The sequence below is a fragment of the Neltuma alba genome, unplaced genomic scaffold (assembly GCF_004799145.2).
Source record: "Neltuma alba isolate B1F8T4 unplaced genomic scaffold, ASM479914v2 tig00012712_pilon, whole genome shotgun sequence".
In the NCBI taxonomy this organism is placed as follows: domain Eukaryota; kingdom Viridiplantae; phylum Streptophyta; class Magnoliopsida; order Fabales; family Fabaceae; genus Neltuma; species Neltuma alba.
This window is the reverse complement of record NW_021637138.1, coordinates 27,248-55,223: the sequence shown is the minus strand read 5'-3', so window position 1 is coordinate 55,223 and position 27,976 is coordinate 27,248. Positions and strand designations below refer to the sequence as shown.

The following is a 27,976-nucleotide window of genomic DNA, read 5'->3' as shown; positions in this document are numbered from 1 at the left end:
TGAAACTTGTGAGGAAGTGCTGATGTTTGAATTTGCTTAGTCTTAGCCAATCAAAGAACGTAACTTACAATATGTAAAGATTATGTATGCGCATTAAGTTTGAAAAAAAGTACTCTTTCAGTCTTTAATATATGACCTAATTGTTAAGTTAATTTTGATTCTAAATATAAGAGCTATTTTTCATATTTATCAGTTTTTCTAAATTACCTTTATGGATATTTCTTCAACCATAATCAAATAGGTGAGGGAGAAGGGATATTGAGAAAGATGATTATGGTATTTTAGGAAAAACGTGTCATATTTCTTATAATTAACTAATTTGTTTAATTTTTTTAATCTAATCAAATTAATTAAATTGGTTTTATATTAAGGATCGGAACAATAGTATTTTGAGGTGAACATATGATTTAGAGGTTTAATTGGTCATATCTTAAGAAAAAGGTTGGTAGCCTAGCATAAAGAACGGTATAACACTGTAACCAGTTTTTGATTTAAGATTTATTTAATTAATTTAATTATATTAAGGAAGTTAAATGAGTTAGTTAATAATAAGAAACATGATATGTTTTTCTTAAGATGATATAATCATCTTTTTTAATATCATCTCTCCTCTTCTTACTTGATTTTAGTTGAATGAGTATTAATAGGGATAATTTAGAAAAAAAATTGATAAATATGAGAAATAAACCTTACATTTAGGACTAAGATCAACTCAATAATTAAATTCTACATTAAAAATCAGAGGAATGTAAAATAAATACGGTTGTGGAATCCCAAAAAACACTTTAAAAAAGTGCTTTGGCATAAGTTGAGAGAAAATTTTCTTAAAAATATATTTCAAAATGTGTAAAAATCACTTTTTAAGAAGTTAATTTAAACACCTTCTGACAATCTTGGGATAAAAAGGTTTAATGTTGTTATCAAGATGGCAAATTAAAGCTGATAAAAGGGTTTGATGTTGTTATCACTTATCAAGATGACAAATTAAAGTTAGATATTCTCCCTTAAGTATGGTCTAGTCTATTTCTATGATTCATTTAAAGGGTGTTTGATAAAAGGCTGATAAAATAATTAGGATTAAGATCAACTTAATAATTAGGTTATGTATTAAATACTAAAGGAGTATAAAATAAATACGGTTGTGAAACCTCAAAAAGCATTTTAAAAAAAATACTTTTATGTAAGTTGAGACAAAATTTCTTTTACAAATTTGCCTCAAAATACATAAAATCACTTTTGAAAAGTTAATTTAAACACGTAAGGACAATCTTGGGATAAAAAAGTTTAATATTGTTATTAAGATGGCAAATTAAAGTTGATAAAGTGTTTGATGTTGTTATCGAGATGGTAAATTAAAGTTAGATATTCTCCCTTAACTATGGTAAGTATGGTCTAAGATCCATTTAAAGGATGTTTGGAATTTTAACTAGGGAAAATGACAATTAGGTCCCAGTCAAAGGAATTAAATACAAAAAAGTCCCTTGAAATCATGAAATTATTTTAAAGTCCCAAAATTTTTTTGCATTAAATTTATTTGTTTACTTACCAAATTACCCTTCTTTTTGTTTTTTAAGTTTGCATTGACAACTGAAAGAGCAGTGGTTGACAACTCAGGGTGCAAGGATTGACAACTATCGCGGCTTGTTGTCAAACCAGCCGCGATAGTTGTCAATCCTTGCACCCTGAGTTGTCAACCACTGCTCTTTCAGTTGTCAATCCAAGTTATAAAAAAAAGAAGGGTAATTTGGTAATTAAACAAATAAAATTTATTGCAAAAAGGTCCCTTGGGATTGCAGAATAATTTCATGATTTCAAGGGACCTTTTTGCATTTAATTCCCTTGAGTGGGACCTAATTGCAATTCTCCCTTTTAACTAACTCTTTATGACTAATTTTATTATCTACTTGTCACACTGCTACATCGTCTTTCTGCTTATTTATTTACTTATTTTTATACGATGTCACTTATAAATTTTAGAAAGTTAATTGTAAATGGATATTCAAAAAGATGAGATGGTCTCTAAATTAGAGATATGCACCTAAGACGAGTTATAGATTTACAATGTGTGATGAGCATAAGTTCAAGGAAAGAACCCAATCTCAAAAGACTAGCCTATTGGGAAGGAAAGCCCCTTGAATTTATAAACTTACAACATTTGTGAGATTTCCCGATGTGGGACTCATAGCTCTTTTTGATTGGCCAACTCTCAATGAAAGCACGAATATGATAAATATAAGCCCAAAGAGAGAGTCCAATAACCTATTGGGAGGGAGAGCTTCTTGAACTTATAAACCCTACAACACTTATGAGATTCCCCAATGTAAGACTCATAACACAATGCAAGTGATTGTCCTTAAATCTATGAGCCTCGATGCATATATTTACAAGAGATTATCTATTTACTTTCAATTAAATTCACAAATAATCTTCCTTAAGCTCATAACTGATTGTCCTTAAATTATAAGTAATGATACATAAGTTTACAAAACCATTGATCAATCTACAACTGACTTTCCATAAATTCGTAAGTAATCTTTTCAAATTCACAATTTGATTACCCTTAAATTGACAAGTGACAATACACAAATTTATGAGATTATCTATTCTTTCCCGGTTGACTTTTCATAAATTCACCTGTGTGTTTATCCTTCACTTTTCTTTCCTCCCAATTTTCCATCTCCTGGATTTTCTGTTTCAGGCAAGTTAGGATAAAGTTTTTTTAATAAAAAAATTAGGAAAACTGACAGCAAAATACCATGTGAATTTCAAAAAGACAAATAAAGCACCTAAATAAGCAAAATGACAAATAGGGCACTGGGTACCAATCTGGAATTCAGATTTTTGGCCAAAAGACGGAATTGCCCTGTCTGAAAGTGAGAGAAAGCAAACAAAGGAAGACGATGAAACACGGGAAGAAGGAAAGAAGAATGTTGGAAATACTATTATCTTACTCATCCGCATCACTATTCTGTAAACATTGTTGATTTGGTGGGTTTTGGTTGTGGGAAAGAGGATTTGTAGTAAGAGAGGGAGTGAACCGGTAGGAATACGTGAGTGAGTAGAAGTTGATGGCGGGATTTGGATTATTCATTTTTGTGGCTGCTTCATGGTGAAATAGGAACAGGATTATTATATTTGAGGGTTTATATTCAGTATTTGGTGAATGATGAAGCAGAAATTAGAAAATAGTCGTAAGCAATTACGTAATGTAATTGCTGTCATATACCTGCTGGTTTTTGGTAAATCCCATTACGTGAATGATATATTTTATTATACATGTAGTTAATTATGAAAGTTAATACATTGCCCTGTCTGAAAGAACTTGTACTCCCTGAGATTGTCGCCGTCGAAGAGGTCGCTGAAGTAACATCAACTGTAATAAACAAGTAGGAAGCTTAAATATTATTCTTCATAGAGCATTTTCGATGGGTCCCCACAGCTTAAAATGTTATTGCCTAGCATTCCTCTTTTTGGTTCTGTCTCTGTTCTTCGCATAAAACCATTTTCAGAGAATGTGAAGCTGTCTGGTTTTCTAGTATCATTAAACCATTTGTCCTGAATTTTACAAAACACATATTGTGATTTACAACTTTCGTAGTGAAAGTGACCACTTTGTTAATGGGTTTTGTAACCTGTTTTCAGGAGATAAACAACTTGTTTGTAAAAACTAATAAAATTCCACACTAAATTTGACAAAACATATAGTGGGATTTACAACTTCCGTAGTGAAAATGACCACTTATTTAGGGGATGGTTAACTTGTTTCTAAAAACTAATAAAATTTCATGCTAAATTTGACAAAACACATAGTGAGATTTACAATTTTCGTAGTGAAAATAATCACTTCTTTAATGGGTTTTGCAACATGTTTTCAAGGGATTGTCAACTTGTTTCTAAAAACCAATAAAATTCCATGCTGAATTTTACAAAACATATAGTGAGATTTACAACTTTTGTAGTGAAAATGACCACTTCTTAAATGGGTTTTGCAACCTCTTTTCAGGGGATGAGCAACTTGTTTCTAAAAATCAATAAAATTTTATGCTGAATTTTACAAAACACACAGTGAGATTTACAACTTTTATAGTGAAAATGACCACTTCTTAAATGGCTTTTGCAACTTGTTTTCAGGGGATGGGCAACTTGTTTCTAAAAACTGATAAAATTTCACATTAAATTTTACAAAACATATACTGGGATTTACAACTTTTGTAATAAAAGTGACCACTTTGTTAATAGGTTTTGCAACATATTTTTGGGGGATGAGTAACTTACTTTTCACCACCAATAAAATTTCACGCTGAATTTTACAAAACACATAATGTGATTTATAACTTTTATAGTGAGAGTGACTACTTTTTCAATGGGTTTTGTAAACCTGTTTTCATCGGAAGGGTAACTTGTAAGCATAAATAAATCATTCAGTGAACGTGCACCTGAAGTACATCACAATAAACATTGAACTATTAACTTTCATAATTAATTACATGTATAATAAAATCTACCATTCACGTAATGAGATTTATCAAAAACCAGCAAGCATATGACAACAGTTACATTACGTAATTGCTTGCGACTATTTTCTGATTTTTGCTTCATCATTCACCAAATACTGAATATAAACCCTCAAATGCAATAATCCTGTTCCTATTTCACCATGAAGCAGCCACAAAAATGAATAATCCAAATCCCGCCATCAACTTCTACTCACTCATGTATTCTTACAGGTTCACTCCTTCTCTTACTACAAATCCTCTTTCCCACAACCAAAACCCACCAAATCAACAATGTCTAAAGAATAGTGATGCGGAGGAGTAAGATAATAGCATTTCCAACATTCTTCTTTCCTTCTTCCTGTGTTTCATTGTCTTCCTTTGTTTGCTTTCTCTCACTTTCAGACAGAGCAATTCGGTCATTAGGCCAAAAATTTAAAATTCAAATTGGTACCCAGTGCCCTATTTGTCATTTTGCTTATTCAAGTATCTTATTTGTCTTTTTAAAATTCATACAGTATTTTACTGTTATTTTTTCAAAAAAATTATATGAAAAAAAGGAACACCTTGAACGTTAAAAAAGTAGGAAAATATGAGTGCATAGAAAGGGAGCGTGGAGTTGGAGACGGATCGTACTTTTTGGCCTTTTGCTCTTCAAAAGATGCTTAATTTTAGGATTTTCAAGTCCACGTGCTATAAAACAAACCATGGTAGATTCTATTTTTCTTGCTTTTGGGCACTATTCCATATTCGATTAGGGGAACCAATAATGCAGATATGTTTAATACCCTGAACATAACTAAGTAGTAATATTAGACTCAAAAATCCATTTAGAAAGTCTCTTACCCAATAATACCCCCTGATTCCTCCCTGATGCGGGGTTTACTTTACATACACAGCCCGCTGCCACAACCGAGCTTATTCACTCTTTTATTGGTCGTCTCCGCGGTCACCATCGTTGCTCCGCCGCGTCTGCCCACCATCTTCATTCTCGTTCTGCTTACATCCTTGCCATTACTATAGGATCAGTAACTTGAAAGCTCTCAGCTTTTTCCTTAGCCCATACAAAGGTAGATTCCGAATGTTTTACTGCGTCTTTTCATTTTTTGAACTATTTTCCTTCCTCATTCCCTTAAACTTAAATCTTATAGCTTAAAGTTAAAGACTACATTGCTAGAAAATGGTAGCTACCTGTAAACAATTCTAGAAACATGCATTTGCTTGGTTGGGTATTGTGTCCTAAGCTGGTTTGGCGTATTGTTTGTTTTGATTTTTTTTTTTTTTTTATATGATAGCTTGCAGTTTCTGGGGCGTCCTACTTCCTCGCGTATCATTTCCATCTCTATAGGATCAGCTTTGTAGCCCTCAGCATTGTTCTCAGTCCCAACAAAAGCATATAGGGAATCTCTTTCTGCCCTTTTCATTTTCTGGGGCATCTTCCTCTCTAAATTTTGGCCGTTGCTGATTTTAGAAACATGACTAAAAGCATAAATTTATTTGATTGAATGCTATGCCTTCATGTTGATTTGATTGTCATGTCTTGTTTGTTTTTTGCTGGTCAGTTAGCTCACAGCTGATAGTTTCCTGAGGTTGGTTAGCCGGAAACTGCAAATTTGTCCATTTATCTGAGTGGTTCTGTTGTTAGAGAGTTAGAAGAAAATGATGGGTTGCTGCTCAAATTTTGGTGTGTCGCACGTTGTTAATGTGAGTAAAGAAGCTGTTTTGAGGAGGCTAGGAAATCAAAGCTTATGCTCAAATAACTTGAGTTTCAGTAATGTGTTAAAACGTGCCACTTTTCCTATCTTTTGTGTAAATGAGTGCCGTGGTAATGTCTCTCTACAAAAGACAGAAAGAATTGTGATAATGTGTCTGTCACAGCAACCAGATGAGTCCCAATTCAACGTAACTACAATAAAAGTTTCAGAAGGGGGAGGTGAAAATGTCTTGGAAAATGGCCATAAATGTTGTGATAATGAGTCTGACTCCAAAACTGATGGATGTGAGAAAAATGGAGTCATGTTTGAAGGTGGTGGTGGTGATGGGAGCTTTGGAAGTGGTGGAGGAGGAGGCAGTGGTGGTGGTGGTGGTGATGATGAAGAAGAGGAGGAGTTTGGGCCGATATTGAAATATGATGAGGTAATGAGAGAGACAGAAGCGCGTGGGGCTACTCTTCCTTCAGATATGTTAGAGGCTGCTAAGAGTGTGGGAATTCGCAAGGTGCTTCTCCTTAGATATTTGGATCTGCAGGTATAGTTTCACTAAAGTCTATGCATTTATTTCTGTTTTCTTGCAATCTTGCTTCTTATCTGTAATGAATTACTGGTACCAACTCATGTGCATCGAGGTTACTATTACTTTTGCTTTTAGTATTGATACTTAATGCTGTTTAAATTGCAGGGATCTATCTGGCCTCTAGGTTTTGCTATGAAATCATTTTCTATGCTTCGAAATAGAATGCTGGCTGATCCATCTTTTCTATTTAAAATTTTTTCAGAGGTTGGTTGGGCTTCGCTTCATATAATATCGATTTGAATTGTTTATATTTGATGTCATAGTGTTAGAGCATCTTTGAGTCTGCCTGTTGTTTAATGGTGTCGTAAGATGTGGCATCATCTGATCACTATTGTCATTGATTATATATTAACTTGATTGGTAAGCTAGGACATAATTCATCACTTCTTAATGGAAAAAGTACACATTTAGTCCTTTAACTTTATATAAGATTTTAGTTTGATCCCTTAATTTTATAAAGTATCTTTTTGGTCTTCTAATCCTAAGTCCTAGCACCATTAGTCTCAAATGATGATTTTTTGTGCCAATCATTGTTATTTTAAAGAATTAAACTTAATATATCAATATTTGTGGATGTTTTGTCAACCTTTAAAATTTTAATGCCATTATTTTTTTTTTTTTTTTAATTAATGAAACTTACAGTGTTAAGGCCAGAGGACTGAAAAGACACTTTAGGAAATTAAAAGATCAAAATGAAACCTTGTGTGAAGTTAAATGACCATAGATGCACTTTTGCCCTTCCTGGTCATCTTCATTTATCCTGATTCCTACAATTTACGTTGGTGAAATAGTCCAGGAAGTTAACTAAATTTTTATATGCAGAAGTGATTAATACTTTCTATCACATGCTTAGGACTTTTTTTTTTTTTTGAACAAAGGTGAAATAATTATATTCCTCTCATTGAAATTACATCAAAAGGGGCATACACCTGTACAAAAAAGATGATCTAAAAGATATAACAGATCAATCTAAAAGATGTTAAATCTTATTTCTCCCTACTAACAAGTGTTTCCATTCAACTTTCATGTCATTTACAATTTGATGATATGTTTGAGCACTATCTGGTAGTTCCTGTCAAAAACCAAAGCATTTCTGGCTTGCCAAGTAGCATAGATCACAGCATAGAATATAGCCATCCTCAGTCTAAATACCAACCTATGCTTTTTCGTACTTTGTGAAACACAGATATTCTATGCGAGCCAATATCAAAATCAATATATGCTTATAATTTTTGTTTGCACATCTTCATTGGTTTTTTGCAATTGCCATTCCATATCAAGTTAACAGTGTTCTTGTAATCTTGGTTGTTGATAGTTTGAAGGAAAATTAAAATTATGGCTATGAATTTTCTCTTCAATGTATACAGATAGTCATTGATTCTACTTGTGCAACTGTTGCTGAAGTTCAAAAGAGAGGCAAAGATTTTTGGTCCGAATTTGAGCTGTATGTTGCAGATCTTCTGGTTGGGACAGTCGTTAATGTTGCTTTGGTAGGTATGTTGGCTCCCTATGCTCGAATTGGGAGACCATCAATATCCAAGGGACTGCTTGGAAGAATGCAACAAGCTTATGCATCTTTGCCTAGCAGGTTTTTTTAATCATGTCATGAAATTGGCCTAATTTTTCACATGAATTTGTTTTAATAAATGTTTCTTCCGTGTATTGATATATCAAAATTGGCTATATGAAAGACATGGAAGTCAAGCTTCTTGTGTCCCAAACGCTTACTTCAGAGCACGAAGATGACTCTAAGTTTCTCTATTCTGCTAATTTTGTGCAGTGTGTTTGAAGCAGAAAGGCCAGGATGTAAATTTTCTGTACAACAGAGAATTGGAACATACTTCTTCAAGGTATGGACTTGTGAGGTCATCTCGCAGACTGAACAAATTATGAGGGGTTTTGAATTATTTATGCATAATGATATTTCAGGGCATAATGTACGGAGCTGTTGGATTTGGATGTGGTATTATAGGTCAAGGCATCGCAAATTTGATCATGACTGCTAAGCGGTATTATTTCTTATTTCCAGTTCATTCCATAGTATCTTTCCCTATCAGCATTGGTTCTATTTATTTGGGGAGTACTTCAAGGGCTAAAATCCTAAAAGCACAAGAGGAGCCTGCCCTTAAAATTGTGTGAATGGAGTTGATGTCGACAAAGTCCTGGGACTTCCCTAATTGTACCAACGAAAAAGAAATATTTATTTAGATATGGATGCTTTAGCCTAGGGAACTTCTAATATATGGCAACTTTAATTAAGGGGGAAAAATGACTGAAAAGCTAGAAAAACTTGGCTGACAGTAAATTTCCACCAGCAGCATCTTTGTATATCTGTCATTTATTTGGAAGTATTTCTTTCTTCTAATAAAATGATACATATGAATAGTGTTCATCATGAAAAAATAATTAAGCTGTGGGCTGTAGTGTGTGAGTCTTCAGCTTCTGGATATCATGATTGCTCATAATGTTTCTTCTGTATACCAGGAGCATAAGGAAATCTGAAGGGGACATACCTGTGCCACCTCTTGTGAAAAGCGCAGCTCTTTGGGGTATGGAATACTTTGTCGGAATTAATTTGCTATTTTCTTGATGTTCAAATTCAATTCTGTTATATGTACCTAGAATGTCCTGGTTCAGTATGTAGATTAGTGTATTAGTGTATGAAGTATTAAATGGTAATTCATAGAAACTAGATGCTAAAAGGTCACTTGGTATTCCTATACATATCCATTATAAGGTAACTGAAAGCAAATCAGGAAAGGTTATGAAGAGAAAATTTAAAAAAGTGAGTTCGAAGAAATTCCTTTTACAGTGCACTCATGCTGTCAAACAATGTCAAATGTGTTGAAGCTCATATCTTCTATACAATTAGAAAACAACCTTTGTTTCTTTGCGCTATTAGGGAAAGTGCTCTTCTATTAGTTTCTTTGGTGGATATTAGAAGGATTTTCCACATGCTTTCTTGAGTCATCTGACATTTCTGCCTGTGCAATCAATTTTCTATCTTTGGTTGTTTTGTCCTGTACCTGTTTAAAATAATCATTTACAGCCTTTCAACACTATTTTGGAGTGAATCAAATTGGAAAAGACTCCGCATGATACTGTCTGTTAACTGTCAGTTGCTGTGGTGGTATGAAGAAAGATACACTGATACCAAGTAATTAATCTCACTTATATACACATTATTTATAACCTTCTACCTAATTTAACTAACTATAGTTCACACTTCCCTTAAAGTTGGGATCATACAGGTCCATGACTCCCAACTCGGACAATACAACATGATGTTGTAACCTTCCTAAAGCTTTTGTCAACATGTCTGCCAGCTAATCTTTAGTTCTGACATGACTGGTTCTGATCTCTGCGCCTCTCTTATAAATTGGCAATCCATTCTATGCGTTCTGTTCTCCCATGGAACACAGGACTAATTAGCAGCCTTGCTGCCACAGAATAAATCCACTGGTTCCAAATTTTTAATACCCAAACTCCAAGTAAACCAAGCAACCATATTATCTCAGCAGCAGCCAAACTCAATGATGAGTTCTTAGCCTCAGCAAGAGACCTTGAAATTGTGGTCAGGTTATCTGTTTCTTTGACTTCCAAGCGATCAAGGAATCCCCTAACTTGGCTAAACATCCACTCATTGATCTTCTAGTGGTTGCTCATGATGCCTAGTTGGAATCACAAAAGCACTGTAGGTTTAATGTGCTTGATGAAGACATGAGCAAATCCAAGCCAGGACTTTTTTTCAGATATCTTACGACCCTTGATGCAGCTTCCATTTGAGATTGCTTTGCTGAATTCACAGATTGAATCAAAGCCCTTTGCGCCAACCCAAACGAAAAAACCTCTAAAGTCTGAACTGGAAAGCTAATATATGGCCTAGTCATTGTTAAGTACAGAAGCTTCCCTATCAATATTCTATACTGCTCTTTCTCTTCAGCTGCAATAAAGAAGCTCCTTCATCTTTATCTTTTGCTGTGGATTAAACATTTGGATTCAATGGCACTTCTCAGTTGATCCATCAGCTCTATACTTCACTTTGTAGACACATTTGCTTCTGATGAGAATCTTGCCTGCTGGTAATGTCGCTGTGTCTGATGTATGATCAGATTCTAATGCTGCTATCTCAGCTTTGATGACTTCAATCGACTCAGAATGTGTTGCTGCTTCTTTGAAGGACTTAGGTTGAGGTACTGGGTTTATAGCTGACAAAAAACATAGATGGGATTGAGAAATATCTCAAATAAGATACATAATTACTGAGAGGATACGAATTATGATGCTTTGCACCCATAGACGACTCAGCCTGATTGATAATAGGCTCAATACAGTCTTGTTCCATACTGATGGTCTATGCTGCCTAGTAGGTCAAATCTTAACAACCGAAGGAATAGTAGATGAATCAGCAAGTGAAGGAAAGTCCTCTAATGAGTCATGACTTTCCCTTTTCTTCAACAAGTGTTGACGCTTCCTTTCAATCATTCCATTCTGCTGTGGTGTATGAGGACAAGTACTCTCATGAATATTACCCTTCGAGCTAGAAGCTCCATGAATTCATGAGAAAAGAACTCTGCCCCATTGTCGGTTCTCACCTTCTGCACCAGCTTCTGGAATTGAGTGCCAACAGAGGTGAGAAAGTGTTTAAGATGGCTGATTGTCTCGCTCTTGTATCATAAGAAATACCCACAGCCTGAGAACGATCATCTACAATGGACAAAGATAGCTATGGCCAGCATGTGTTTGAGCCACTGATGACGCGGAATCACTATGGGAAAATATCCATATGGAGATGTTGAAAAGGCCATGATGTTGTGGAACCACTGTGGGAAAATGGAAGATGTTTATGCTTAGATTGAGGCAGATAGCACCAGAAGATGAAAAAATGCGCATAACATTTTGTTTCTGGAATATGAAATCATATTGATTCGTATCAGTGTACAAGTTGACTACTCAAGCTATCTAACTTTCCCTCCTTGGTGCAGTCGGGCTGAATCTGCAAACTGGACTGCAACACGTATAAGCCTAACTTTCTTTACCTATCCCCTTTATCTTACCATTCCAGATGTCCTGAGAAGCACAAAAGCAAAAAATTGAATACAACAATACAATGATTTTCTCGAGTTGACTTGCCAGTGGACAAGATTAAACTGTTACTGGAACATATAAAGCATTATGAAGCCTGAGATTCTCTGTAACTTGCATGCTTTCCTTATGAGTCACCTTCACTACATGCCCATATGGTAATTTGATTGAGCTATGACAACTAATTAGCGAATGTTAATCAAAACTCTCAAAAATCTGATATCATATAATTAGTTATTCAGCCAGCCCCGAGTGTGGGGTTAGCTGTCATAATTCAAGCACCCATGGTCAAAAACTTTTGAGATCCAACTTCCGTTAAATGGTTTTTCAGCCATGAGGCATGCATCTCGAGAATTTCTACTCATGCATAATTTGATGTTTTCAGGATTGCTGTTATATCTATTGAACATAACCTGGTCATGCTTAGAAAGGAATCTGAAGCTTTATTTTTTTTCCTGCCTGAACTTGTAGGCGTATTTCTTGGTGTTTCTTCGAATGCCAGATATCAGATTGTAAATGGCCTGGAGCGTGTAGTAGAGGCAACTCCAATTGCGAAGAAGGTTCCCCCCGTTGCTTTGGCATTCACTGTTGGGGTGAGATTTGCCAACAATGTCTATGGTGGCATGCAGTTTGTTGACTGGGCAAGGTGGAGTGGGGTCCAATAGTTGTATTATTATCATCCTGTTCTCCAGAATTTCAGATGTACCATTTTTAACCATTAGATTTGAATTGGTGAGAGTTCACAAGCATATCTGAACTGGAAGACATCAATAAAGCTACGATCTCTGTGGGTGTTAGTGGGGTGCAGTAGTTGTATAATTATCATCTTGTTCTCCAGAACTTCAGATATACCATTTTTAACCATTAGATTTGAATTGGTGAGAGTTCGCAAGCATATCTGAACTGGAAAACATCAATAAAGCTACAATCTCTGCGGGTGTTCTTCACACACATGGATGGATTCTCTTGTACTCCTTTCACCATGGATCCGTTAATAAATCTTCTAGCCGTTTTTCTTTGGGCCGATAATAATCTTGAAGCTAACGAGAAAGTTTTTAGATAAAAGATTGGTATTATAAGTAATACAAATGAAGTATAAAATGTGTCAACTAATATTAATCTAATTGATAAGGTTGTCACCCATGCCCAATAAAAATGTGGGTACAAATCCTGTTGTTAAATAAAAGTTTATTGTGTGACTTTTGATTTTGATGCCTTTTTGTTCCTTTTACTAGTTTTCTCCTGATTTGACGTATATACTTTGCCATTAATACATCTCTTTTCATTCCCAAAAAAAAAAAGGTTTATTGTGATGGTCTTTTTGATATTTCACTCAATATATCTATGCATAATAAAACATACAAATTCATACTATATATAAGTCAGTCATATTGCAATTGACTTGAAATACTTTGCAAAGCACTGGATTTACGTTCTAGTTACTCGGAACAAGTATCAAAACTATTTACTCTAAATAAAAATTTAATCGTAAAATACACCAGCACCTCCTCTTTTTCATCTGAATTACACAATTTTTTCTTCTATTTTTAAAATTTATATAAACCTTCCCTAAAATCAAAAGTTACATAATATATGCCTTTTCCTGCATATTTGAGAATCTATTTCCACTCACTCCATTATTATCCGCGAGTTAATCAACATTTTTTGGACCAAAATATCCTTTAGTAACATGAATGTTATTTTAAAATCTTGTTACAAAAATAATTTTAAAACTTTTTTGTCACATTTTCAAATTAGTAATCCCTCCATTCTTTTTTTTTTTTTATAAGAGATTATTAACCGAATCATATTGATAAAAAGTTTAAATTAGTTAGAGAAAATAAACATGTAAAAATTAAAAAATGTAGCCTGTTTTTTTTTCTTTCTAGATATCCTTATTAATGGGAGAGGGTATAAGAGAGAACTATCATATGAATGATTTATCTTGATAATAAATGCAATGATATTAATATGATTAATTAAATGGGGGCAAAATAGGAAATTAAAAAAAATTGAAGAAGTGTCTCATAGGGAGGGAGTGGAATTTATCTTATAAGAATTTCCCCTCCATCTGTAGCCGGTGGACAGATCTGTGGACGTTTATTTGGTGATGGCGAAGATCTCTCTACGTGGAATGTGCTGCTGCTATAGCGAAATTATCCTCTGCCACAAGCGAATGTGCCCTCGTTTGGCCCATGGCATGCAACTGTGAACTAGTAAAATAGTCGTCAAGGACTTAAGCCGTTGAAGACCACAAGAACTGGACTTAATACTACCTCTAGTCCTAATTATAAGACCCAGTTGACTAATTTGAAGAGATTAAAGAAAGAAGTTAAGTTAGTTATTTGTAATAAATAGGTGTTGTCTTTTCTAAAATATCCTTACTAATCAACTATATTGGCTAAGACTACAATTATTAGAAGGACTATTTTGGAAAAAAAAATGTATAAATATGAAAGACAAAATGGATTGGGGTCTTATATTAGGATCAAAATAAAAATCAAACAGGATGTTATATTAAGAACGGAAGGTAGTAGTTCTTAGTCCCATGTTTCAGATTTTTTATTCTAGTTACTAGAATACTGTTCACACTTCATCCATATCTCAATATTATCATGGGATGATATTTGATATATCAATTTGATTTGGATTTTGGTTCTTAGCAGTTAGTGTCCTTCCCAAAAGAATTGATTCGTACTGTTATGATGAGCTAATATTCCACTTTATAAATCAAGCTAATTTAATCTTGGTGAGTTTTTCTGAGGTTCGGACTTGGAAGGAAATAATTGCACCCAGAAAAGATATTTTTGTTACAACTGTCTGGACTGCGACATCTCTTAATATGGACTGAGTTTCATTTTCCATGTGGAAAGGGAAAAACAGAGACTTTCGAGACCGAAACAAAAGAGATAAGAAAGAGTGCAAAGTGAATGGAAAAAGATCCGTTTGGTTCTCAAAACCTCTACCACCAAAACCTTTGCTTACGCAAGAACAACGCGCTTCAAGTTTTCAGTTTATGGGTCATATATAAGATGTAGATATTAGCCAATTGAGCATATATGCCTTTAAAGTGCTTGGGATATTGCCACAGTGAACTGGCCTCGTTGCTCCTGAAGATGTTGGAGGGAAAAGCTGTGGTGCGTGACACAGACATGCCAGGGGTGGTTCAGAACCATGTTATGGAGTTGGCTTACCAAGCTCTCGATGCTCATGAGGTCAACGATTGCCAATCCATTGCCTATTATATCAAACAGGTCTGTTATTAAATATTTTCTATCAAATGTTATGAATTGTGTTAATTGGCTGGTGCTTCTAATCGCAAATAGCGATGCTGGATCAAAAACAGGAAGAATCTTGAACACTGCAATTTATATTTTTCTATATTCTTTCTTATTTTTTAAAAATGCATTTTGGGAGAAGCGAAATATCTGGTTGTCAATCTATCGCTTATTTCACCAAACAGATCTGTTCTTCCATCCCATCAATTAAATGTCTTCCTCTTCATAACTCACAAACTAGCCCGTGTTAGAAGAGAAAAAAGCTGCCGAAATTTGTTGAGTACCATCCATATCTAGTCTGTCACATTCATGCTATATAAAAAATTATTCATTCTTTTATTGAAGAATGACTTAATTAAATAGTTCCCACTCTAATATAATGGATTAAACGTGTTTAACTTCAAGCAGCATCTTGAATCAAAATCTGTCCCTCTTATCTAGGACTGCTGTACTTGTGCCTATGATTTAGTTTATATGCAAAACTTGGCATGTTAGCTAAACTTGGAAACCTCGTGCTTTATGGTGTGCTGGTTCCTCTTACCTTTACATGTTGGAAAAGATCTCAGAATACTAACACTTGTTGGACAGAAACTTGATGAAGCATATGGACCTGCTTGGAATTCAGTAGTTGGAAAAGACTTCGGTTCTTGCATTACACATTTATGTGGTAGTTTCATATTCTTCCGTGTGGAGATGATGGAGTTTCTGATCTTCAAGGATGGAAAGGACTTCAGTGAAAGCAGAGAAGAAGCTGTTTGGGTGCAGCACAAATCTAAAAATTGATTGTTAAATCATTAAAGTCAATAAGGCATATCACACCATCACACTAAGGTCATCAGGTCAATTATCCCTAATTTGCCTTTTCATGAACAGATTTATTCTTTTGAGGAAGATTACATAAAAGGTAGCAGACAAGGTTTTCAGCAACATCGATGGTGTGCGCTGCAGCTATTTTCTGGTAGCTATATAGAACATCTATCCATTATTCCTGTGTCCACATATGTTCTGAGCACTAAAAATATATAAGTGCAAACAGGAGTACAACATCTTGTCTAATGCTCTTAACAACATTGTATTGCCAGTACCAATCTTGAGAAAATACCGTTGTTAAATGTCATTCTGTTGTTAATGGAAGTTTAGAGCGGGTTATTTATGGAATAATCCGATAAAATGTCAAGAAACTGTAATAAAACTCAAGAAGCATATATTTGGTAGGGATGACAAATTAAAAGGACAGTTGCTGAAAATTTTTATTATTTCTCCCGTCTTGCAATTTTTGGACCAGTGCACCTTTTTTCTGCCACTATAGACCGGCTTAATGTTTTGATTCCTGTTTACTAGAAAACCTTCAAGGTCATGGTCTTCTGAAAAGCTACCATGTTTTTTGTGACCACAGAACAGGCAGGTCAAAATTGAAATTAAATATATAAGAGAAATATTAGCAATAAATATCCAAAAAAAAAAAAAAAACTGACAACTCACGCACCCTCCGTTGCCATACGTTGAAAGTTAATTTGTAGTCGTCAGTTTGAAAGAGATAATACAGCTATTATCAAGAAAGTTTAACATATTAGCCAACATCATAAGACCATTCAGACAATTACAAAACAATGTCAAATTGGCAATCTGATGATGATATGAAAGCTAGGTATACATCGAAGATGGTTCAAACTGAAATACATAAATGTAAGATAGCCGCAAAAAGCTTAAACAGTTACTTTTCTAATCAGATTTCTTTCGGTTTATAGACATGGGAGGCTTTATACTCTTGGTTTTTCTTCTTTTGTTGCTCCATCAAGAAGACAAGCAACTAGAGTACTATATGGTGCATATCGCATCATCTGACTGATTGCGGCATACTGATCCTTCAAATAGTGTTATCTTGTTTTGCTGAAGGTTGCTCTTAATTCTTGAAGTGGAATTCGTCTGAATAATATCAATGGAGCATACTGATATTGGCCATTTTTATCAGCTGGACCAGGTCATGACGAGACACCAACTCGAAATAAACCATCTCGTATCCTTTTTCTCGCACCATCATCATTTGGACTTGCAGTCATAAATAGCATCACCGTAAGTATAGCGTACAGGTTTGGGTCCACAGCCTTGAAGAGCAATAAGTCTGAGACCGGTCAAAAAGTACCACCGATGACCACACTGTCACTGTTTCCGTGGAAGGTTCCCATTGGGTCGCCCTCTCTATCCGCTTCCCTTTATAAGATCAATGGTGGGGTTGTTCCATACGAATTCGTCTGGGAAAATTTCTGTCCGAACTCATGGTTCAGGGACCCTTTCTCACGAGGAGATTGATTAGCCCAATATTGTTAAGAAAGTCTAAAATCCCAAATCATCTGGTGGCCTCGGGTTGCAGCTTCCTCTCATTGTTTGGTTCTCGGACATGCTGAAGAACCAGCTCGAGTCCCTTAACTCAGCGTTCGAGGATCCAAACTTCACAATTTGTTCCACAACTAAGCGGTCCTGGTTGCATTTTAACGGGTAAACGCCTTGATAATGGGATTCGTATCCCAGAGATTGGATTGCGTACTAGATCATGTGAAACCGAAACTAAGGTAAGAGTTATGCGCTTACCACACTGATAGGTTGTGTTTGTATTCCACATATATTGAATATTCACGGTAGGTAAGATGTGACACTTTAAGCTTAGCTCACAGTTGTTTTGGGTGGGGTTTATGTTGATGTGTCCGTGCTTCCTAAAATCTTATATTTTGTTGACAGTCAAGTGGTTTTTGTTGATGATTGATTGGGTTGCTGTTTTTGTTTGGGCACATTGCGGACATATGAAACAATCATATCAACGTCCCCCAGCTGTTGTGAAAACTTTCTTTCAGAATGATCAAGTCTTGAATGAAATAGCTCACTCATTAGTGACTCCCTCCTTGCTTATTTGGTTGAGGACGCAATCCAATCTCTGGGATGCCAATACCATTGTCAAGGTGTTTACCTCATGAAATGCAACCTTTGTGGAAGATATTCTGAAGTTTGGATCCTCCAACGTCGAGTTACGGACTCGAGCCGGTTCTTAAGCTTGTCCGGGAACCAAACAACGAGAGGAAGCTGCAAACCGAGGCCGCCAGATGAAAACTTTCTTAACAATCTTGAGCAAATCAATCTCCTGGTGAGAAAGGGTCCCTGAACCATGAGGCAGGACAGAAATATTCCCAGACGAATTCGGCGGTAGTGTAAGCAGAGACATACACACACACACACCACCAACCCAAACAGATGGCTATTTTTTGACCTCTACAGTCTCAGACTTGGAGGAGCTCTCGTCAGTTCTTTCTGGCGGCCACACATATTCCATTCACGGACAACAAAACAATGTCCAATTCTTTTCTTTTCTCCTCCCACCAACACGAACGTCATTCTTCTCCATCCATCCTTCCACATGGCGGTGGCTTGCTTGAAGGTGTTTGAAGAGAAGAATTCCATGGGAGCTTGAGCTAGCTTGAAGGCCACAAGGGAGTGCCTTTCCTTGTATCATTTTAAGTCAAGACTTGAAATTATTTTAATTTTAAACAATTTTGAGATGTACTGTTGGGATACAATCTAGTTTTAGGTTGTAGACGTTTTGTTTGTTGGATTATATTAATCTGTTGGTTTTCTTCAGTATTGAGTTTAGACTATGAAAAATACAATGGAATGTATCTAAAACTAGAATGCAATAGACTAAGTGCACTATGCAAATGACTCTAAAGCAAGACAAGATAACAGGTGTTTGATTCGGTTACGATGAAGGGGCCAATTTAAGATTCAAATGGAGTTAATTTTTCCTTACCCAAGTTCAGTTGATTAGATCAAATGGGCTGACGAAAGAATGGAATTAACATATTTAAATACTTGTAGCATGGAAAATCCTCAAGCAACAATAACACTTAATCGACTAAGAAACTCATAATGATGTGCTCATTAAAACCCATAATAATTTATTCAAATTAATTCTGAAAAATATTTTTAGAATTATCTTTATCTTTTGTTGCAGAAAAAAAAATGTATTTTTATAAAAAAATCCAGAAATATAATATATATATTATTCTTATGTTAGCATCGCATATCATCATTTTTATGGAAAATATAAAACTTACTATGGTTTCTAATTTTTCCATATGTTGCGTTTAACATCACTCATTATCCCCCCAACATTCGACTCGTTATGTTATTTTGGAGATTACTTCTTTTCCAATAACCTTAACCTGTGATTAAATATTTTTTTTTTTGGGATTGAATCAATATGTAATACTCCTCCGGTCCTTAATATAAGACCCATTTAACTAATTTGATTAGATTAAGGAAGGTAGGTAAGTTAGTTAATTATAAGAAATGTGACACATTTTCTCTAAAATACCATAATCATCTTTCTTAATACCCTATTTTCCTCTTCTACTTGATTATGGTTGAGGGAGTATTCATAGGGGTAATTTAGAGAAAATTGATAAATATGACAAATGGGTCTTATATTTAGGACCAAAACCAACTCAACAATTGGGTCTTATATTAAGGACCGGAGGAATACGATGGTTTGAACTTCTAATAAGAAGTCCCATGACGATGACTATATATATATATATTTGTATGTATGTATGTATGCATATATATTTTTGAATAAATATATGTATTTTTTTTTTTTTGCCAACTTGAATAAATATATGTATATATTTATGCTACGGTGTATAAAACCAAGATTGAGACATGCAAGCAAGGAGCCAGCGTCCCGTGGGGCAGCGCTCCTGGTGGTCGCCACCTAATTTTTGTCCTTTTGCGGTTTTGCCTTTGCGTATTGAATTGTATCATCAGAACCGTACGGGAAGAGTTGCCAACTTGCCGTCACTTGAATACCCGTCGTTCCCTTGCGCACATGAATTGCGGCTCTCCTCAAAGGGGCAAACCAATGAAACCATACCAATGATTTATGATTTTAGAATTTATACCTATTTTAAAATTTGGTATTTGATAGTCTTTTACTGAACTAATTTAATATTTAATTTAATTTTAAATATAAAATTTTAATCTATTTTATTTTTCATATCTATCTATTTTTTTCAAAATAATAGTCTTTTTAATAGTTATACATATTAAATATTCTATTAAATAGTAGTTTTAGCTAATATGTATATATGACTAACGTAGATATTTTAAAGAAAATAATAATTTATTATAAATAACTAACTTAATAAATTTTCTTAATTTGCTTAAATTAGTTAACTAATTTTTATATTAAAGGATGGAGGTAGTATTTGATATCTAGCACCGCCAAATTAGATTCAAGCAGTGCAAAGAGGTAGGTAGTTATAAATTATTGAGATTCGTTTGAAAAAGAAAATAATATAAAGGGAACTATATCTTTAGCCTCGCGAAAAAAATTATTATCCAAAAATAAAATTAGACTAAAATAAAATAGCGTAGCATTTATGTATGGTTTTCTATAAATGACATAAGTTAGTCAGTTGCTCAATAATATATTACTCAAAATCTCTGTGATTATGACTTTATAAATGGTGCATTCACAAAGCAAGCACATGGGCCGAACTTGAATGATGACGACTAGTGTGGTGTGGTGTTATGACTTTATAAATCCGAAAAATTGTGTGATGTCTCCATTATCTCTGAGCTTCATCTTCTGTCTTCTTGGCATCCATCGTTTCCCTTTATGTTAATCCCAACTCTGTTCGAACCAATTCATCCTATCAAGTTGTTTTCATTTCAAGTGTTTTCTTTCTTAGCCACTTGTGCAAGTTTTTAGCGCTCCAGGCTTTCAAGTTTCAACATGGTTATAATTCTCCAAGAGGTGCACTTTCTGGATTCAGATTACCAAGGCAAGGACCAACAATCTCTGAGAACCGCAGAGCTTTGGTTTCATCTTGGATAAAAAGAAGTGGTGCTGTGACAGGGCATGAGAACTTCAAGGTAATTAGATTTCAGTCAGTGGACGTGGGCCATTTCTGTGTCACATCATTTCTTGAGGCCCATAGAGACTGGGCCAACTTTATAATCATGGCAGGGCCGTGGCTGAAGCTTTTACCAATATAGACTTTGAACAACACTTGGCTCAGTGACATCCAGCATGATGAGACAAATGCGTCCGCAAATTTCTATTTCTCTCAGCGCACTCTCATCCGTGAGAGAGCTAGACAAGAGGAGCCTCATGATGCTAATCTCTACCGACCTGCTGCTCAACTCTCTGGTTTAGTGCTTCCCAATCCATTCAGATCTTCTCTGGGTTTCCAAGGAGTTTATCCCTAAAAACTCCGTTTACCTCCATGAAAATACTGTGAAACTACGACAGTTCAATGACTACAAAAATTTTATTGTAAATATTATCCTTACTTCTTGTTTCTTAGTGATAGTAAGATGTATGACAGTAAAACAACTAGGAAGGTTTATGGGTTTGCTTTTGATATTGTATATATTGTAAACCCGTTTGGTAGTGAGGGGGTTTTGTCTTGGGACTGAATAATCTTGTACTGTACTTGATCAAACCCCAAACTGGTTCCATTCTGTTGGTAGGTTCTATGATGGAAACTAATGAATACAATGTGACTTTTGTGTACGGCTTTCCTAATATTGCTGACAGATGTATTCCGTGGACTTGGCTTAGTAGTCTTGCTTCCTCTATTAATAAACCTTGGTTATAATTGGTAACCTTAATTACATTGCAGGTCCTATGCACAAATTAATTAACTGCTTCTTCTTGCACCTTGGGAGCTACCTCTTTTTGTATTATGATTGATCGTTGCTATTTAATTGATGTTTCTCCGGATGGAGGATGGTTTGCTTGGTCCAATAATAGAAAAGATAGCAATTTGGTTCTTGAGCATCTAGATAGGGCTCTTTGCAATAATCTTTGGTTTCAACAATGTCCTCAATCAGCCCTTCAAATTTTACCAATAGCTACTTCTAATCATTCTCCGATATCCTTAAGAAAGATATTATGGCCATGGTATTTCAGGTTTTCACGGAATCAGAATACATTCTTTAAAGGCAGATTTAAAATACCATCCTTGACGAAGTGTCAGATTTATGTGGAAGTTTCATATTGTTCCCTGTGGAGATGACGGAGTTTCTGATCTTCAAGGATGGGAAGGACTTCAGTGAAAGCAGAGAAGAAGCTGTTGGAGGGCAGCGAAAATCCCCAAAATAGGTTGTTAAAATTATTAAGGTATAACATACCAACATAGAAGAGTCATCAGGTCAATTATCTCTAATTTCCCCTTCATGAACTGATATATTCTTTTAAGGAAGACTACATAATAGGGAGTATCAAACAAAGTTTTCAGCAACATCGATGGTGTGCTGCAGCTAGTTTGTGGTAACTACATAGAATATCTATCCATTATTCCTATGTCTACATATTCTCTGAGCACTAAACATATATAAGTGCAAAGAGGAGTACAGTATCGTGTCTAATGCCCTTGATAACATTGTATTGCCCGTGCCAATCTTGGGAAAACCCTGCTTTTAAATGCCATTTTGTAGAATATGGACCGGTACATTTGCAGCAAAAAGTGATTCATTGATGCACAACCTGAAAACTACTACCCTAATACTTAATATAAAACTCAGTTATATATTTAATTTGATCCTAAATATAAAATTTTAGTGCTTGTTTGGTTTCTTGTTTTGAAAACAATTTTTTATTTTTAAAAACAGAAAAATAAAAAACTTGTTTGGCAATTTATTTTTAGTTAATTGTTTTAAAAAAAACAATAATATGTTTTTAAAAACTGAAAAACCAAAACAACTTTTATATGTTTTCTTATTTTTTTTATTTTGAGAAATTGAAGAAATTTTCTTCTCTTCTCCTCTACTACCTACTACTTATCACTACCAATGATAACTACCACTTGTCAAAGTGTAATTTTTATATTTTTTTTGTCAAATGTGATTTTTTTTAAAATTATTTTTCAAACAAAGTTTTTTGTTTTTTGTTTCCAAAACTTGTTCTTAAAAACAATTTTATAAAATTGTTTTGAGAATAAGAAAACAAAGAACATAAACAAATAGGCCCTTAGTCTATCTTGTCTTTAATATTTATTCATTTTGCCACCAAATAACCCCTATGATAATTGCACATGTAAGGAATTTTCATCAAATGATAGTTCCAACACATATGATTAATCAGGATATTTTGGAAAAACCAAAATCTATTTATTACAAATAACTAATTTTTTTAATATCTGCAAATTAATTATCTAGCTCTTATATTAAGTAAAAGGGATAGTATAAAAATACTCATTTGTAAGAAAGTAAATGGAGGAATATTATGCTAGACACGAGTGTTGGGTACAATAACACCTCAAATTTTATTTAAAGACTAAGCATATAATTTTGTCACGGGGTGTATAAAGTGTTGTGTCCCATATCCAAGACAGTTGGAAAGTCTTACATTCTATGCAACAATAAGAACCAGCCTCACCTCAGAAGAGCACCGAAGTAAGCAATTCAAAGTGCCAAGAATGTTAGCTTTAACAACGTATGTTTATTTGTTGTGAATTGGTGTCCTGGAAAAGATAATCTGCATCCTGAGGGCTAGATACAGTATTGTTCTAGACCTCAGGATGCAGATTACCTGATCCTGACCCAATACCCTCTTCCAAGAAAGTTGAACCAATGGAAGTAGAAGAAAGAACAGAAAAGAAATAATTTATGAGTACATTCGATATCTATGATGCAAGGGATTTATAATCGTTGGAAAAAGTTACGGGTATAACTTTGAGATGGTAACTTGACATTGGAGCCTCAGAGAACATATACTGTTAGTTCTGCCAAAAAAAAGAAAAATGTTTTTTTTTTCTATGATGAAGGATCGTCCACAACTTCATGTTCTTTTTTAGCCAATCATGTTGTGGGGCCTCACCTGCTATCAGAAGTATTTTCTTGACCGCTTTCCAAAAGGATGCCTAGATGCTTAAATCTTCTTCATTCTGATGAAATATTGATTCCAGATTATCCGATATATTCATGAATGGCAGCATTATAGTGTGCTTGAAGTTTACTACTCTCCGATTTAATCTGACCTTTTTCTTTTTTTTTAAACTCGTCCTTGTGGAATCCTCTAGCTATCGCTTCCCGAAAGATGATGTTGACTGAATGAGAAAGACACCCTATTGATAGCATAAGAAAATGATTAAGCATATGGATCCCAAACAAGATCACATATATTCTTCTTATATGGATATGGGGCTAATGTTACTATGAAAGAATGTGAATGTTTCTGTTTTTATTGATGTCACAGATTTTACTACACCCTGACCCCCCCAAAAAAAAAAAGCCGATCTCTGAATGGATTGGCTTAAGCATTGGCGGAATTTTTTCAAACACAAAGCCAAGCATACACTCTTTAGCATTCAAATTAGATGAATCACAGTTATCCATTATTTTTTTTCCCTTTAAATTTTTAGGAGCATGTCCTGACTGTACCTGAGGACCATAAGAAAGTTATTCTTGAAGTGGACGGATTCCCAATTTGTTAATTTAAAAGCATGAGATAATGTTTAAGCATAAATTTAAAAAACATGGTTGGCTGTTGTTGCAGAGGACCATTTATCAGCAAAGTAAAGCAAATTCGTGGCTTCCAATATCCCCTCTTTTATTGAAGCCTGATCATATTGAACGTACCATATATCTTTGAAAGCGTTGCTCAATAGCTTTGTTCATTCTGTAGTTTTCAGATTGTCCTTTTTAATAAAAATATTTGATATTTAGTATTACTGGGTCATATTCGAATAAATAAAGCTTTCGAACTAGGTCTTTTACCCATTACATTCTAATCCCCAACCTTAATAAAATTGATCTTTTTACTAATTGATCCACTTATTATCATAATATTAATAAGTCTTATTTATTTTAAAATTTTATTATGAATCAATTTTTTTAAGAAATATTAAAATTATTCCCTATATCTTTTAAGAGGTATAATATCAAATTTACTTTGGTGTATTATAATGAATAATTTTAATCCTTTATTCTGTTTTTTGGGGTGACATTATCATTAGATATTATGGTAATGTCCCAGCGAAGGGACAGTATTGGGAAACTTGTGGTCCTAAACATGATAGCGATCATGTTACGTTATCTTAGGTCACATGAAATGAAATGATGTGAATCCAAACCAATGAATTCCTATGATTCCATCCCTCACAAAGAAAAAGGGAATAAATGCTCATACACTTGATTATATTGATGATGTTATTTATATTAATTAACCTATGCGTTTATGTATGTAGATCATGAATTTATAGTTTCAGTTGATCTAAACACTTTAAATATATAGCTTCCTAAATGTTTTTATATTTTAATTATGCATTGATTTTGACATATAGTGGCAAGCGCACATATAGAGGAGAGATTTGTTCAAGTATATCATCATATGTGAACCAACGCACAGGATCCTCTTCAAAATGATAAAACTATATTATTGCCTTTCACTTCTTTTTTTTTTTTTTTTTTGCCCCAATTGGGTCCGATTTATACATTATCCCCGAGATTTGCACCCTATATCCTTTGATATATCAAGCCAGCTTGCATATGTACAACTATGTATGGCTAGCAAATTAAATCAATTATTCTGTCCACTCTTAAACGTAGAAGTTACATAATCAATTTACAAAAATTAAAAAAAATTAAGTAAATTAGTTATTTATAAAAATATATATATCAGTTTACCTAAAATATTCATTTTAATCATTTGCATTGAATGTTATTCTCTTAATAGAAAATACCACTTAACATGTGTAATCAATAAAAATAAGCTTAAAAGATTATAAATCTAAAAAATAAAGTAAATTGAGATATTATATTTAGAATCAAAGCAAACCACTTTATTAGTTCTTACATTTAAGTCTAGAAACGTAGCATTTTACTAAGCAGTTTAGTTGAATTTTTTTTTTTTGGATACAAAGTTTAGTTGAATTATTAGCAAAATGGAATTGCTCTTGGGAGAAACAATAATATGCTTCCGATTTTTTAACTTTTTTTGCATAGAGGAAAAAATAAAAGGAGTATCAATGTAAAGTGAGGGTTTAACCCTACAAAAAAACCCAACGAAAAAAGGAAGGAGAAGAGACAAATTTTAAGAACTTTGCGTGTAAAAGAGGGAAACAACAAACAAATGTGGGCACAAAAGTTTCCATTATTGGGGCATTGTGATCACTACATTTTCTATATATAGGATGGGTGTCCAATTTAATTATACAATGGGACAAAAATAGCTCACATGAGCCTAGCTCTTTTTATGCCTTAGGCTCAATTAAAACGACTAAGCACGTGCAAAGCTTAAATACCTTTTGATCTGGGGAACAAAAGTATGGAGCAAATATTGTAAATTGGAATGAAAGGCATATGGTCCAATATTTGGCCAAAAAAAATATGCATGTAGACATTCTAGGCCTCATCATACTCCAATTTGAATCCATCATTGATGGCATTAGTATTAGATTCTAGATGATTGTTAAACAAATTTCTTTAATGGTGGGAGAGTTAGCACCATAAGATAGCACGGCGACATTTTTTTTTAATTTTTAAATTATGGTATAGTTTCTTATATTTTTAAATTGAGTTAACGTTATTGAATCTAGAATTTCCCCTAAACAGCTTTTTTTAATCTAGCTAGAGACAATGTATGTAGGTTATGGGTCTTACTTGAGAGCTCTCCGCCATTTATGATGTTGCTGGATTTTCTATCTTTAGATCTTTTACCCTCAATAAAAGTCCTTAGTTAGAGGAAGTTTGGTTAATTAGTTTAGAAGTCTTCTGGTTAGAGATGCTCTGCGGAAAAAGAAAATTAATGCTTTAAACAAGCTATATTATATTATGAAACATGTTGTGCGTTGGAGGGAGTAACTTTTAAGATTAAGCTATTCTCACATTACCTGACTGGTTGCTTAATGCCAACAGCTTTTCACACATTATTAAGTGTACAGTATTGTTATACATCTGACGAGCTAAGTTGTAGAAGGCAAAAACAATCATTTTGTCTGAAGAGGTGACACTGCCGTCTGTATGTATTGCACGAAGCACGAAGGTCATGGCAAATAATTTTTTCTTCTTTTTTTATTAATACAAAACTGAAATACATTGCTTCATCAGAAAGAGTACATCAAGATCATACACTAGTTTCCCTCATCAATCTCCACCTCTTGATTAATAAGTGGAAGTTGATTAATGATACAAAAATTAGTCTCCATATTATGGGAGTTCTTAGCTAAGTAGTCACAAAGTGTGTAAAGTCATCCTTGCAACTATAGCTCCGCAAAACCTGTCAGTTCCTGTAAACCAGTACTCTAGCATCATTGATAGTAATATCCCAAAACGGATGAGTCTGCTCACATCCCCTAGTAATCAAGTTAATATATCTTCTATACTCTCTGAATAAACAGCTATATTTCTAAACCTCTAGGCCAACGTAGGCACGTCAAGACCGTTCATGATTCCTAAAGTCCACAATAGCTGGAGGAACTGATCTGAGTTTGCAGGCGTCCACCTATCCATCAGTCCCCTTTGTCTTTGATGATCATGCCTCGCTGGACAAGTTCACTGGAAGCCTGGAAGAATCAAGAAATGAAAATTCATGCAAATCCTTGGATTAATTCCTACAATATGCTATTGGTGGGAAGGAGGAGGTAATCCGCATCGCAAGGTCTAGGGTACAATATAATGAATCATTGTCACCTCAAGATGCAGATTACCCATTCCTAACCCAATGCTTATACATGTAGCTCATGGAGAGGAAAAAGATGATATATTCTTTCAAATGAAGTTTATGGAATTTCTGAGATGACCAAGAATGGAAGAAGCAGCTATATATAGCTCCGC

General features: G+C 34.4%; 2 protein-coding genes and 2 long non-coding RNA genes across 5 annotated transcripts; 3 read left to right on the top strand and 1 right to left on the bottom strand.

Annotated features, from left to right (window-relative positions):
- Nucleotides 1–5,335: 5,335 nt before the first annotated feature.
- On the top strand, nucleotides 5,336–12,899 carry LOC114730103 (protein RETICULATA, chloroplastic). 2 transcript variants are annotated; one of them, XM_028917124.1, is made up of 8 exons: nucleotides 5,336–5,563; nucleotides 6,060–6,740; nucleotides 6,891–6,989; nucleotides 8,153–8,373; nucleotides 8,566–8,635; nucleotides 8,715–8,794; nucleotides 9,270–9,334; nucleotides 12,342–12,899. In XM_028917124.1, the coding sequence occupies exons 2-8, from the start codon at nucleotides 6,153–6,155 to the stop codon at nucleotides 12,533–12,535; spliced, it is 1,317 nt and encodes a 438-aa protein (XP_028772957.1). In that variant the 5' UTR covers nucleotides 5,336–5,563; nucleotides 6,060–6,152; the 3' UTR covers nucleotides 12,536–12,899. The 2 variants fall into 2 exon arrangements, with proteins under 2 accessions (XP_028772957.1, XP_028772956.1); XM_028917123.1 differs by having other exon boundaries at nucleotides 6,056–6,740.
- A 1,839-nt stretch (nucleotides 12,900–14,738) lies between these two features.
- Nucleotides 14,739–22,319, top strand: LOC114730131 (dynein light chain LC6, flagellar outer arm). The gene is made up of 3 exons (XM_028917152.1): nucleotides 14,739–15,124; nucleotides 15,737–15,865; nucleotides 22,239–22,319. The coding sequence occupies exons 1-3, from the start codon at nucleotides 14,930–14,932 to the stop codon at nucleotides 22,302–22,304; spliced, it is 390 nt and encodes a 129-aa protein (XP_028772985.1). The 5' UTR covers nucleotides 14,739–14,929; the 3' UTR covers nucleotides 22,305–22,319.
- On the top strand, nucleotides 15,995–18,773 carry LOC114730132 (uncharacterized). The gene is made up of 2 exons (XR_003738813.1): nucleotides 15,995–17,718; nucleotides 17,975–18,773. It is a non-coding gene; the product is annotated as an uncharacterized LOC114730132 (long non-coding RNA).
- A 4,870-nt stretch (nucleotides 22,320–27,189) lies between the features above and the next one.
- On the bottom strand, nucleotides 27,190–27,976 carry LOC114730101 (uncharacterized). The gene is made up of 2 exons (XR_003738809.1): nucleotides 27,833–27,976; nucleotides 27,190–27,705 (listed from the first exon to the last, which is right to left on the bottom strand). It is a non-coding gene; the product is annotated as an uncharacterized LOC114730101 (long non-coding RNA).